Source organism: Cherax quadricarinatus, chromosome 50, assembly GCF_038502225.1.
Source record: "Cherax quadricarinatus isolate ZL_2023a chromosome 50, ASM3850222v1, whole genome shotgun sequence".
NCBI classification, from domain to species: domain Eukaryota; kingdom Metazoa; phylum Arthropoda; class Malacostraca; order Decapoda; family Parastacidae; genus Cherax; species Cherax quadricarinatus.
The window spans coordinates 19,608,277-19,623,949 of NC_091341.1; the positions used below are offsets into that span (position 1 = coordinate 19,608,277).

A 15,673-nucleotide genomic window follows, 5' to 3' on the forward strand; every position below is an offset into this window, starting at 1 on the left:
CCTGCCAGTAGTTGTATGACACCTTCCAGTAGTTGTATGACACCTGCCAGTAGTTGTATGACACCTGCCAGTAGTTGTATGACACCTGCCAGTAGTTGTATGACACCTGCCAGTAGTTGTATGACACCTGCCAGTAGTTGTATGATACCTGCCAGTAGTTGTATGACATCTGCCAGTAGTTGTATGATACCTTCCAGTAGTTGTATGATACCTGCCAGTAGTTGTATGACACCTGCCAGTAGTTGTATGATACCTGCCAGTAGTTGTATGACACCTGCCAGTAGTTGTATGACACCTGCCAGTAGTTGTATGACACCTGCCAGTAGTTGTATGACACCTGCCAGTAGTTGTATGACACCTGCCAGTAGTTGTATGACACCTGCCAGTAGTTGTATGACACCTGCCAGTAGTTGTATGACACCTGCCAGTAGTTGTATGACACCTGCCAGTAGTTGTATGACACCTTACCCAAGTTCACCATCATTATAAATCTGAAGCAGATCGGTTGAAGTTTTTACCTTCCTTGGAGGAAGGTATAAGCAATAAGGCAACAATTTAAAGGTGTCATTTCGGGGATACCTATGATGATGATAATAATAATAATAATAATAATAATAATAATAATAATAATAATAATAATAATAATAATAACATGCCAAGCCAATGAAGAATACAGCAAGTTTGATATCTGTCTACTTAGTTGGTGCACCAGTTATAAGTGTTTTGCTAGCCATACTCTTACCAACACCATTGTGAGTGATCAGAGATATCTCTTGTTCTTGTAAGCTAGTTTTAATGCTTCAGAAAAATCCCAGTGAACAATTTTAGTTTTTTTTCAAGGAGTGTGTTGTATTAGAACCCGCGTGGCCTTAAGGGTATATCTGTTCTACTGTTCCCCTGTGGCACATGCTATCACAGGGCACCCATCCTCATTGTGGCTCAGGTTTCTGACATGTTTTGGGGCACGCGGACACTGTTTCATCTCTCCTCTGTCATTTTACATTATTGCCATTCATTTCTTGCTCATTTTTCTATCCCCTTGGTAGTGGTGCTGTTATATCAACTTCACTGGGAAAGGAGTTGTATGCAGTATGACTTAAGGCTCATAAGAGCCTAAAGTTATGTTATTAAAAAAATCCTAGTGAACTGGCTATAATAGGTCTTAGTTGTAACTTCTTGAGTGCCATGATGAGACCTACCACGCAAAAACAACCTTTTATTGTCAATCCTTTGCTTGTGACTACTAGCTTTATTCGTTTTGTGTGAAGTGTTTAAACCCACGTGGACTACTTATTTACTGGAGTAATTTAGGTTCCGCACACTACTTGCAAGATAGACACGCTACCTCCTTGTTTACTATGTCCTCAGACAATTTGATCAATTCTGTAAAATGGAACACCAACATACAAACCATTCTTATTGTGTCACGTATCGCTTAATTAGTACTCTAGTACCCGGGGTTAAGAGAAGCAAACGTTGAAAACGTTTTCGTTTATCCTCAACCGCCATGTTGTCAGACTTATCGTATGTTATAATATATGTTTTATGTTTGTGTAACCTAATCTAACCTAACGCAGCCTAAGTGCCTACCCTAATCTAAAATAAAGAAAACGTGATTTGGACGGGGAAAAATAGAAGCGCTTTGCTCACGTCAGCTAATATTATTAGCTAGGAAAAAACTGAAGTTTTAAAATGATGCTGTTTTACCGTGTCACGGAGGTAGCATGCTCATTCCATGCCCAGTGAGAGACGACTTTATCCTTACAAGTTGATGAATGAGACACGTGCAACACATATCTTTATTGTCGTAACGTTTCGCCTGCGAAGCAAGCTTTATGTGAATACAAAAGAAGGTTGACGCACATGCGATCGGAACGTATCTGGAACCGGTAGTGCACAGGTATGTCAGGTAGATGAGGTGGGTGGGAGGTTTAAGGCTTGGAACTTCTATCCACGACTGAAAATGGAAACTTGCAGTGGGACTGATGATGGGGATTATATTCTAGGTGTCGCAGAGTATGATCGAACTAGACCGAGGCCAAGAGGACACCAAGACCACCTTCATCGTAAGTTATCACTCTTGAGAAAGTCCTCACACAAGTGCTTGCTGTTCAACTGTGTATACACGTCTTCTTTACCTGTATGTATACATGTGTTTAAACACCTGTATACATGTGTTGACCGGTACTGCTCTCCACACCCGCTTACTCGCTACTCTTGTTTTTTTTTTTCTCGTTTTATGTAACAAGTACTCGCGGCATGTACCAGCGGTGTGCGAGAGAGCGGCACATTGGTTAAGCATGCTAGATACCATTCGTGTTTTTCCTAGTTAGCTTTTAGCTCTTTATGTTATTAGATAAGTATGTTTCTTTTGCATTATTATTATTATTATTATTATTATTATTATTATTATTATTATTATTATTATTGCTGTTCTCCCTAGTGTTTGATGATTTATGCTTATGAAAATTTATTGTGTATATTGATATTAAAGTTTGTTATAATATTTCTGCCTTAATTTTTGCATGAATGAGTGAAGGTGTGAATGATGAGGTGAGTCCATCACTTAAATGGTGGCAGCGGTGGGATGTGGTAGGAAGGTCAGAGCAATGGTGGCAGCGGTGGGATGTGGTAGGAAGGTCAGAGCAATGGTGGCAGTGGTGGGATGTGGTAGGAAGGTCAGAGCAATGGTGGCAGCGGTGGGATGTGGTAGGAAGGTCAGAGCAATGGTGGCAGCGGTGGGATGTGGTAGGAGGGCCAGTACAGTGCTGAGAAGTTACATTGGCACTACCTCTCTACCTTGATACTGATATTGATATTGCTGATATGGGTCGGCTGCCATATACTGGCATCCATAACAATACCAACAATATTACATAATACTATAACAAACTGTGATACATGATAGCAGCTTAAGCTTTCTTCCCACTTGTTGCTCTTGTAGTTATTGCATAAGTTTTTTTCATTTCTCGTAAATTTAACTTTACCATGCATTTCCTGTAGACGCTTCTTTGATAGGTGTCTTTATGCCGAGCCTCACGGTAGATGTCATGCATATAATGTTAGTGATGCATATATTTATACACGGAGTGACGCTGGTGTTGGTATGGTTGTACTCGCTAGTTCCAGGAAGTAAGTTCATTCCACTTGCTGTCACTCTTTATGTCAATAATCGAATCTTAATCCTGCACAGATTACAGGTTTAGTGACAAATGGATTGAAATCTTAGGCTATTCTTAAGTGACGTGTGAGAGTACTATGAGAGAGAGAGAGCCAGGGACCAGACGTGTGAAGATACTGTAAGAGAGACCCAGGGACTAGACGTGTGAAGGTACTGTGAGAGAGAGCCAGGGACCAGACGTGTGAAGATACTGTGAGAGTGACCCAGGGACCAGACGTGTGAAGGTACTGTGAGAGAGACACAGAGACCAGACGTGTGAAGGTACTATGAGAGAGACCCAGGGACCAGACGTGTGAAGATACTGTGACAGAGACCCAGGGACCAGACGTGTGAAGATACTGTGAGAGAGAGCCAGGGACCAGACGTGTGAAGGTACTATGAGAGAGAGCCAGGGACCAGACGTGTAAAGATACTGTGAGAGAGACCCAGGGACCAGACGTGTGAAGATACTATGAGAGAGAGCCAGGGACCAGACGTGTGAAGGTACTATGAGAGAGAGCCAGGGACCAGACGTGTGAAGATACTATGAGAGAGAGCCAGGGACCAGACGTGGGAAGGTACTGTGAGAGAGCCAGGGACCAGACGTGTGAAGATACTATGAGAGAGAGCCAGGGACCAGACGTGTAAAGGTACTATGAGAGAGAGCCAGGGACCAGACGTGTGAAGATACTATGAGAGACCCAGGGACCAGACGTGTAAAGATACTATGAGAGAGCCAGGGACCAGACGTGTGAAGGTACTATGAGAGAGCGCCAGGGACCAGACGTGTGAAGATATTATGAGAGAGAGCCAGGGACCAGACGTGTGAAGATACTGTGAGAGAGAGCCAGGGACCAGACGTGTGAAGATACTATGAGAGAGACCCAGGGACCAGACGTGTGAAGGTACTATGAGAGAGACCCAGGGACCAGACGTGTGAAGATACTATGAGAGAGACCCAGGGACCAGACGTGGGAAGGTACTATGAGAGAGACCCAGGGACCAGACGTGTGAAGGTACTATGAGAGAGATCCAGGGACCAGACATGTGATGGTACTGTGAGAGTGAGCCAGGGACCAGACATGTGAGGGTACTGTGAGTGAGCCAGGGACCAGACATGTGAGGGTACTGTGAGAGTGAGCCAGGGACCAGACATGTGAGAGTACTGTGATAGCCAGGGACCAGACATGTGAGGGTACTGTGAGAGTGAGCCAGGGACCAGGCATGTGAGGGTACTGTGATAGTGAGCCAGGGACCAGACATGTGAGGGTACTGTGAGAGTGAGCCAGGGACCAGACATGTGAGGGTACTGTGATAGTGAGCCAGGGACCAGACATGTGAGGGTACTGTGAGAGTGAGTCAGGGACCAGACATGTGAGGGTACTGTGAGAGTGAGCCAGGGACCAGACATGTGAGGGTACTGTGAGAGCGAGCCAGGGACCAGACATGTGAGGGTACTGTGAGAGAGACCCAGGGACCAGACATGTGAGGGTACTGTGAGAGTGAGCCAGGGACCAGACATGTGAGGGTACTGTGATAGTGAGCCAGGGACCAGACATGTGAGGGTACTGTGAGAGTGAGCCAGGGACCAGACATGTGAGGGTACTGTGAGAGTGATCCAGGGACCAGACATGTGAGGGTACTGTGATAATGAGCCAGGGACCAGACATGTAAGGGTATTGTGAGAGTGAGCCAGGGACCAGACATGTGAGGGTACTGTGATAGTGAGCCAGGGACCAGACATGTGAGGGTACTGTGAGAGTGAGCCAGGGACCAGACATGTGAGGGTACTGTGAGAGTGAGCCAGGGACCAGACATGTGAGGGTACTGTGAGAGTGAGCCAGGGACCAGACATGTGAGGGTACTGTGAGAGTGAGCCAGGGACCAGACATGTGAGGGTACTGTGAGAGTGAGCCAGGGACCAGACATGTGAGGGTACTGTGAGAGTGAACCAGGGACCAGACATGTGAGGGTACTGTGAGAGTGAGCCAGGGACCAGACATGTGAGGGTACTGTGAGAGTGAGCCAGGGACCAGACATGTGAGGGTACTGTGAGAGAGACCCAGGGACCAGACATGTGAGGGTACTGTGAGAGTGAGCCAGGGACCAGACATGAGAGGGTACTGTGAGAGAGTGCTAGGGACCAGACATGTGAGGGTACTGTGAGTGAGCCAGGGACCAGACATGTGAGGGTACTGTGAGAGAGACCCAGGGACCAAACATGTGAGGGTACTGTGAGAGTGAGCCAGGGACCAGACATGTGAGGGTACTATGAGAAAGAGCCAGGGACCAGACATGTGAGGGTACTGTGAGAGTGAGCCAGGGACAAGACATGTGAGGGTACTGTGAGAGTGAGCCAGGGACCAGACATGTGAGGGTACTGTGATAGTGAGCCAGGGACCAGGCATGTGAGGGTACTGTGAGAGTGAGCCAGGGACCAGACATGTGAGGGTACTGTGAGAGAGACCCAGGGACCAGACATGTGAAGGTACTGTGAGAGAGACCCAGGGACCAGACATGTGAGGGTACTGTGAAAGTGAGGCAGGGACCAGACATGTGAGGGTACTGTGAGAGTGAGCCAGGGACCAGACATGTGAGGGTACTGTGAGAGTGAGCCAGGGACCAGACATGAGAGGGTACTGTGAGAGAGACCCAGGGACCAGACATGTGAGGGTACTGTGAGAGAGTGCTAGGGACCAGACATGTGAGGGTACTGTGAGAGAGTGCTAGGGACCAGTGTCTGCTGTGGGGCTTTGCGATCAACCGTTCTCTTGTATCCTCACTTTTAGAGAACCAGTCTTCGCAGTTTCCTCTTGATATTAACAGGAGTCGTGACGTGTGATGTGGTGAGGGTGTGAGGTATGGGTGGTGTGAGGTATGGGTGGTGTGAGGTATGGGTAGTGTCAGGTATGGGTGGTGTCAGGTATGGGTGGTGTCAGGTATGGGTGGTGTCAGGTATGGGTGGTGTCAGGTATGGGTGGTGTCAGGTATGGGTGGTGTCAGGTATGGGTGGTGTAAGGTATGGGTGGTGTCAGGTATGGGTGGTGTCAGGTATGGGTGGTGTCAGGTATGGGTGGTGTCAGGTATGGGTGGTGTGAGGCATGGGTGGTGTGAGGCATGGGTGGTGTGAGGTATGGGTGGTGTCAGGTATGGGTGGTGTCAGGTATGGGTGGTGTCAGGTATGGGTGGTGTCAGGTATGGGTGGTGTTATGTATGGGTGGTGTGAGGTATGGGTGGTGTCAGGTATGGGTGGTGTCAGGTATGGGTGGTGTGAGGTATGGGTGGTGTGAGGTATGGGTGGTGTCAGGTATGGGTGGTGTGAGGTATGGGTGGTGTGAGGTATGGGTGGTGTCAGGTATGGGTGGTGTCAGGTATGGGTGGTGTCAGGTATGGGTGGTGTCAGGTATGGGTGGTGTCAGGTATGGGTCGTGTCAGGTATGGGTGGTATCAGGTATGGGTGGTGTCAGGTATGGGTGGTGTCAGGTATGGGTGGTGTCGGGCATGGGTGGTGTCAGGCATGGGTGGTGTCAGGTATGAGTGGTGTCAGGTATGGGTGGTATCAGGTATGGGTGGTGTCAGGTATGGGTGGTGTCAGGTATGGGTGGTGTCAGGTATGGGTGGTATCAGGTATGGGTGGTGTCAGGTATGGGTGGTATCAGGTATGGGTGGTGTCAGGTATGGGTGGTGTCAGGTATGGGTGGTGTCAGGTATGGGTGGTGTCAGGTATGGGTGGTGTCAGGTATGGGTGGTATCAGGTATGGGTGGTGTCAGGTATGGGTGGTGTCAGGTATGGGTGGTATCAGGTATGGGTGGTGTCAGGTATGGGTGGTGTCAGGTATGGGTGGTGTCAGGTATGGGTGGTGTCAGGTATGGGTGGTGTCAGGTATGGGTGGTGTCAGGTATGAAACTTGAGAAATATTGAATTTTAATTCTAGGCATCACCTTTTACTTTGACAACTAATGACCACTCTGCCTCACACCTCCCACTCTGCCTCACACCTCCCACTCTGCCTCACATCTCGCACTCTGCCTCACACCTCCCACTCTGCCTCACACCTCCCACTCTGCCTCACACCTCCCACTCTGCCTCACACCTCCCACTCTGCCTCACACCTCCCACTCTGCCTCACATCTCGCACTCTGCCTCACACCTCCCACTCTGCCTCACACCTCCCACTCTGCCTCACACCTCCCACTCTGCCTCACACCTCCCACTCTGCCTCACATCTCGCACTCTCCCTCACACCTCCCACTCTGCCTCACACCTCCCACTCTGCCTCACACCTCCCACTCTGCCTCACATCTCGCACTCTCCCTCACACCTCCCACTCTGCCTCACACCTCCCACTCTGCCTCACACCTCCCACTCTGCCTCACACCTCGCACTCTCCCTCACACCTCCCACTCTGCCTCACACCTCCCACTCTGCCTCACACCTCGCACTCTGCCTCACACCTCCCACTCTGCCTCACACCTCCCACTCTGCCTCACACCTCGCACTCTCCCTCACACCTCCCACTCTGCCTCACACCTCCCACTCTGCCTCACACCTCCCACTCTGCCTCACACCTCCCACTCTGCCTCACACCTCCCACTCTGCCTCACACCTCGCACTCTGCCTCACACCTCCCACTCTGCCTCACACCTCCCACTCTGTATCACACCTCCCACTCTGTCTCACACCTCGCACTCTGCCTCACACCTCCCACTCTGCCTCACACCTCCCACTCTGCCTCACACCTCCCACTCTGCCTCACACCTCCCACTGCCTCACACCTCCCACTCTGCCTCACACCTCCCACTCTGCCTCACACCTCCCACTCTCCCTCACACCTCCCACTCTCCCTCACACCTCCCACTTTGCCTCACACCTCCCACTCTCCCTCACACCTCCCAGTCTGCCTCACACCTCCCAGTCTGCCTCACACCTCCCACTCTGCCTCACACCTCCCACTCTGCCTCACACCTCCCACTCTTCCTCACACCTCCCACTCTCTCTAACACCTCTCACTCTCCTCACACGCCCACTCTGCCTCACACCTTCCACTCTCCCTCACACCTCTCACTCTCCGTCACACCACCCACTCTCACATCTCCCACTCTGCCTCACACCTCCCACTCTCCCTCACACCTCCCACTCTCCCTCACACCTCCCACTCTCCTCACACCTCCCACTCTCCCTCACACCTCCCACTCTGCCTCACACCTCCCACTCTCCTCACACACCCACTCTGCCTCACACCTCCCACTCTGCCTCACACCTCCCACTCTCCTCACACGCCCACTCTGCCTCACACCTCCCACTCTGCCTCACACCTCCCACTCTCCTCACACGCCCACTCTGCCTCACACCTCCCACTCTCCCTCACACCTCCCACTCTCCTCACACCCCCCCCTTTCTCTCAGGTTTTCTTTTCTCTATCTCTCCCTCATAAATTCGGTGTCCCGTGCCTCCTCTTGTCTCCCCCTCTTATACCTCTCATTTCCTCTCTAACATACCCACCTTACCCTCATGACGACCCTTTATTCATCCCCTTCAGTATTATACTTTCCCCTCTACTTATCTTTCATTTTCCTTCAAATCCCCCTTCGTCTCCCTCTTTCATATTTCTCCCGCTCTCTTGTTCTCTCTCTCTCTCTCTCTCTCTCTCTCTGTTTCTCCTACCCCTTCCGCTCCTTCCCTCTCTACCCCTCCCAATTCTCTCCCATAGTCCTTTTCCTCTTCTCCCTCTCCTTCCTTCTGTTCCCCTTCCGTCGCCTCCCTTTTCTTTCTTCCTTTTCCTCCTCTACTCTGCCAGTCAGCGTCGCAGCAGTTACCCAGTTGCACCATAATTACTCAGAAGAATCTTAGGTCCATACAGTAACTAACACAGCACATGAGGAACACAGCACATGACCAACACTGCACATGATGAACACAGCACATGACTAACACAGCACATGACTAACACAGCACATGACCAACACAGCACATGATGAACACAGCACATGACTAACACAGCACATGACTAACACAGCACATGACCAACACAGCACATGACCAACACTGCACATGATGAACACAGCACATGACTAACACAGCACATGACCAACACAGCACATGACTAACACAGCACATGACTAACACAGCACATGACCAACACAGCACATGATGAACACAGCACATGACTAACACAGCACATGACTAACACAGCACATGACCAACACAGCACATGACCAACACTGCACATGATGAACACAGCACATGATGAACACAGCACATGACTAACACTGCACATGATGAACACAGCACATGACTAACACAGCACATGACTAACACAGCACATGACCAACACAGCACATGACCAACACTGCACATGATGAACACAGCACATGATGAACACAGCACATGACTAACACTGCACATGATGAACACAGCACATGACCAACACAGCACATGACCAACACTGCACATGATGAACACAGCACATGACTAACACTGCACATGATGAACACAGCACATGACCAACACAGCACATGACCAACACTGCACATGATGAACACAGCACATGATGAACACAGCACATGACCAACACTGCACATGATGAACACAGCACATGATGAACACAGCACATGACCAACACTGCACATGACCAACACAGCACATGACCAACACAGCACATGACCAACACAGCACATGACCAACACAGCACATGACCAACACAGCACATGACCAACACAGCACATGACCAACACAGCACATGACCAACACAGCACATGATGAACACAGCACATGATGAACACAGCACATGACCAACACAGCACATGATGAACACGGCACATGATGAACACAGCACATGACCAACACAGCACATGATGAACACAGCACATGACCAACACAGCACATGACCAACACAGCACATGACTAACACAGCACATGACCAACACAGCACATGACCAACACAGCACATGACTAACACAGCACATGATAAACACAGCACATGACTAACACAGCACATGACCAACACAGCACATGACTAACACAGCACATGATGAACACAACACATGACCAACACAGCACATGACTAACACAGCACATGATGAACACAGCACATGACTAACACAGCACATGACCAACACAGCACATGACCAACACAGCACATGACTAACACAGCACATGACTAACACAGCACATGACTAACACAGCACATGATGAACACAGCACATGACTAACACAGCACATGACTAACACAGCACATGACCAACACAGCACATGACTAACACAGCACATGACCAACACAGCACATGACCAACACAGCACATGACCAACACAGCACATGACTAACACAGCACATGACTAACACAGCACATGACCAACACAACACATGACTAACACAGCACATGACTAACACAGCACATGACTAACACAGCACATGACTAACACAGCACATGACCAACACAGCACATGACTAACACAGCACATGATGAACACAGCACATGACTAACACAGCACATGACTAACACAGCACATGACCAACACAGCACATGACTAACACAGCCCATGACTAACACACCACATGACTAACACAGCACATGACTAACACAGCCCATGACTAACACAGCACATGACTAACACAGCACATGACTAACACAGCACATGATGAACACAGCACATGACTAACACAGCACATTACCAACACAACACATGACTAACACAGCACATGACTAACACAGCACATGACTAACACAGCACATGACTAACACAGCACATGACCAACACAGCACATGACTAACACAGCCCATGACTAACACAGCCCATGACTAACACAGCACATGTCTAACACAGCACATGACCAACACAGCACATGACTAACACAACCCATGACTAACACAGCACATGACTAACACAGCACATGACTAACACAGCACATGATGAACACAGCACATGACTAACACAGCACATGACTAACACAGCACATGACTAACACAGCACATGATGAACACAGCACATGACTAACACAGCACATGACTAACACAGCACATGACTAACACAGCACATGACCAACGCAGCACATGGCTAACACAGCACATGACTAACACAGCACATGACTAACACAGCACATGACTAACACAGCACATGATGAACACAGCACATGACTAACACAGCACATGACTAACACAGCACATGACCAACACAGCACATGACCAACACAGCACATGACCAACGCAGCACATGACTAACACAGCACATGACTAACACAGCACATGACTAACACAGCACATGACTAACACAGCACATGACCAACGCAGCACATGACTAACACAGCACATGACTAACACAGCACATGACTAACACAGCACATGACTAACACAGCACATGACCAACACAGCACATGACTAACACAGCACATGACCAACTCAACACATGACCAACACAGCACATGACTAACACAGCACATGACTAACACAGCACATGACCAACACAGCACATGACCAACACAGCACATGACCAACACAGCACATGACTAACACAGCACATGACTAACACAGCACATGACTAACACAGCACATGACTAACACAGCACATGACTAACACAGCACATGACCAACACAGCACATGACTAACACAGCACATGACTAACACAGCGCATGACTAACACAGCACATGACCAACACAGCACATGACCAACACAGCACATGACTAACACAGCACATGACTAACACAGCACATGACTAACACAGCACATGACCAACACAGCACATGACTAACACAGCACATGACTAACACAGCACATGACTAACACAGCACATGACTAACACAGCACATGACTAACACAGCACATGACCAACACAGCACATGACCAACACAGCACATGACTAACACAGCACATGACTAACACAGCACATGACCAACACAGCACATGACCAACACAGCACATGACTAACACAGCACATGACTAACACAGCACATGATCAGTGCTAATAGTCATCTACATTTGCTTAATCTCATCTTGATTTTCCTTGTCTTTTTTTCTTTTCTTCTTTTTTCATGTGTCTCAAGTCAATTGTAGCGCTATTACTGAGGTGTATGAAGTAAGCACTCCAGCAGTGAGTGTTGGGGAGGACTGTGTGTTGGATGAGGGAAGGTGGGAGGTACTGTGTGGAATGTAACTGTGTTCCAGCCTGGGTAAGAGGTACTGTGTGCATTGTAATTGTTTTAGGCTGGGTAGAAGGGTGTTGTGTGTAATCTAACTGTGCCCTGTGTTTCAGGAGGGATACATCAGTGGGGACTCGCCTCATCCGGTGTACCTGGTGTCCAGCGTGGGGGGACTAGCAGCCACCGTCACCTCCGGCAACTCCACCCCCTCCCACGACGTCAAGGTGGAAGAGGAGGACCCCCTTGATGACAACAACTCGTTCAGCGATGACCCAGCCTCTGGCGTGGGCGACAACGACGAGTCGTCCATGGTAAGTCTCACTATAGTACCTCCATTGTCGTATACACGACAGACTGCAGACTCAACCAGGGTGGAGTCTTGTGGTGGTAGGCAGGAGGTTGTTTGAAGGTGGTGGCAGTAGGCCTAGCTTGAACTGGTATGCTGGGGGTTGTGTCTAATGTGTGGTCTTGTCGGTTTATAGGGCTTCTTGACAACTTACACCGTATCGAACCCTAATGTTGAGTGTTTACCTCCTGTGTACCTGCTTATTCCTCGGATCATCACCCTCCCTCCCGGTTCCAGGCCATACCTGGTCACTCAGACTTTTGTGGGTGCTGGCTACACACTGTTCAAAGTAGGCATCAGTAGTTGGGTGGTCAGGAATGTCATAAAGGAACATATCACATTTCTTTCTTAGATACGACTGTACTGAATTAATAACAGGTTGCGGAACAAGGTTTATCGGGACACAGTTTCCTCTTTGTGTAGAGCTTTATCAGTTTAGTGATTTGATAAAGTTCTCTACAGAGCAAAACGTTGTCACAGTAAAAAAAAAAAAACTTGTTGTGCAACCTAGATTGTTAAGGTTGTACTAGTTGAGGGTGTTGTAAGCTAACACTGCAGCAGCACGTGCGACTTGTGACACGGGGATGTGACCACAGCCTTCAATGTCACTGCTTCACCCTCACCCTGTCTAAGTTGTCTGTCTCTTTTTTTTTATTTTAGGAAAAGGAGAAGTTTTATGATCGTTCAGAGGTTTGAAAATAAACTGTGAATGGTTAATAAATTTTTTGGATGCTATGATGTATTGGAACTGGTTTGTTATATCCTTCATTTAAAGAGTAAAGAAAAGTGCACTTATTCTTACGCACACACACACACACACACACACACACACACACACACACACACACACACACACACACACACACACACACACACACACACACAAACACACACACACAGGAGCTCGGACTCGACCCTCGCAACCTCAACTAGGTGAGTACACACACACACACACACACACGATGTAGTGGAGGCAGGATCCATACATAGCTTTAAGCAGAGGTACGATAAAGCTCACGGCTCAGGGAGAGTGACCTAGTAGCGATCAGTGAAGAGGCGGGGCCAGGAGCTCGGACTCGACCCCCGCAACCTCAACTAGGTGAGTACAACTAGGTGAGTACACACACACACACACACACACACACACACACACACACACACACACACACACACACACAGAAGGGGCTCCAGAAAGACGGAGAGGTGGGGTACACCACCATGTGCTGGACACAGTACACACAACCGAGGAAGAAGTGAAGAGGCTTCTGAGTGAGCTAGATACCTCAAAGGCAATGGGGCCAGATAACATCTCTCCATGGGTCCTGAGAGAGGGAGCAGAGGCGCTATGTGTACCCCTAACAACAATATTCAATACATCTATCGAAACAGGGAGATTGCCTGAGGCATGGAAGACAGCAAATGTGGTCCCAATCCTTAAAAAAGGAGACAGACATGAAGCACTAAACTACAGACCAGTGTCACTGACATGTATAGCATGCAAAATCATGGAAAAGATTGTCAGGAGAAGAATGGTGGAACATCTAGAAGGGAATGATCTCATCACCAGCAGCCAACATGGTTTCAGAGATGGGAAATCCTGTGTCACAAACCTACTGGAGTTCTATGACATGGTGACAGCAGTAAGACAAGAGAGAGAGGGGTGGGTGGATTGCATTTTCTAGGACTGCAAGAAGGCTTTTGACACAGTACCACACAAGAGATTAGCGCAAAAACTGGAGGACCAAGCAGGGATAACAGGGAAGGCACTGCAATGGATCAGGGAATACTTGTCAGGAAGACAGCAGCGAGTAATGGTACGTGGCGAGGTGTCAGAGTGGGCACCTGTGACCAGCGGGGTCCCACAGGGGTCAGTCCTAGGACCAGTGCTGTTTCTGGTATTTGTGAACGACATGACGGAAGGAATAAACTCCGAGGTGTCCCTGTTTGCAGATGACGTTGATGAGAAGAGTTCATTCGATCGAAGACCAGGCAGAACTACAAAGGAATCTGGACAGGCTGCAGACCTGGTCCAGCAACTGGCTCCTGGAGTTCAATCCCACCAAGTGCAAAGTCATGAGGATTGGGGAAGGGCAAAGAAGACCGCAGACGGAGTACAGTCTAAGGGGCCAGAGACTACAAACATCACTCAAGGAAAAAGATCTTGGGGTGAGTATAACACCAGGCACATCTCCTGAAGCGCACATCAACCAAATAACTGCCGCAGCATATGGGCGCCTAGCAAACCTCAGAACAGCATTCTGACATCTTAATAAGGAATCGTTCAGGACCCTGTACACCGTGTACGTTAGGCCCATATTAGAGTATGCGGCACCAGTTTGGAACCCACACCTAGCCAAGCATGTAAAGAAACTAGAGAAAGTGCAAAGGTTTGCAACAAGACTAGTCCCAGAGTTAAGAGGTATGTCCTATGAGGAGAGGTTAAGGGAAATCAACCTGACGACACTGGAGGACAGGAGAGATAGGGGGGACATGATAACGACTTACAAAATACTGAGAGGAATTGACAAGGTGGACAAAGACAGGATGTTCCAGAGACTGGACACAGCAACACGGGGACACAGTTGGAAGCTGAAGACACAGATGAATCAAAGGGATGTTAGGAAGTATTTTTTCAGCCACAGAGTAGTCAGGAAGTGGAATAGTTTGGGAAGCGATGTAGTGGAGTCAGGATCCATACATAGCTTTAAGCAGAGGTACGATAAAGCTCATGGTTCAGGGAGAGTGACCTAGTAGCGACCAGTGAAGAGGCGGGGCCAGGAGCTTGGACTCGACCCCTGCAACCTCAACTAGGTGAGTACACACACACACACACACACACACACACGGGGCAAGAGCTGCGAGTCGACCCCTGCAACCACAAATAGGTGAGTACACACACACACACACAAGGGCCAGGAGCCATGAATCGACCCCTTGCAACCACAATTAGGTGAGTACACACACACACACACACATCTATATCTACTTGGAGTAGAGTTGCCAACTAGGTGTTATGTGCATGAGTCTAGTA

At 48.8% G+C, this 15,673-nt stretch overlaps 1 protein-coding gene across 4 annotated transcripts in view; it reads left to right on the plus strand.

Moving 5' to 3' along the window:
* Window positions 1-15,673, plus strand: part of LOC128695384 (protein abrupt) — a 145,659-nt gene that overhangs the window by 110,552 nt on the left and 19,434 nt on the right. For 3 of the 4 annotated variants that reach the window (XM_053785931.2, XM_053785930.2, XM_053785933.2), the window contains exons 3-4: window positions 2,007-2,066; window positions 12,410-12,607. In XM_053785931.2, coding sequence (XP_053641906.1) covers window positions 2,007-2,066; window positions 12,410-12,607 — 258 coding nt within the window. The remainder of the gene's footprint in view (window positions 1-2,006; window positions 2,067-12,409; window positions 12,608-15,673) is intronic. The other variant, XM_053785932.2, reaches the window with a different exon arrangement.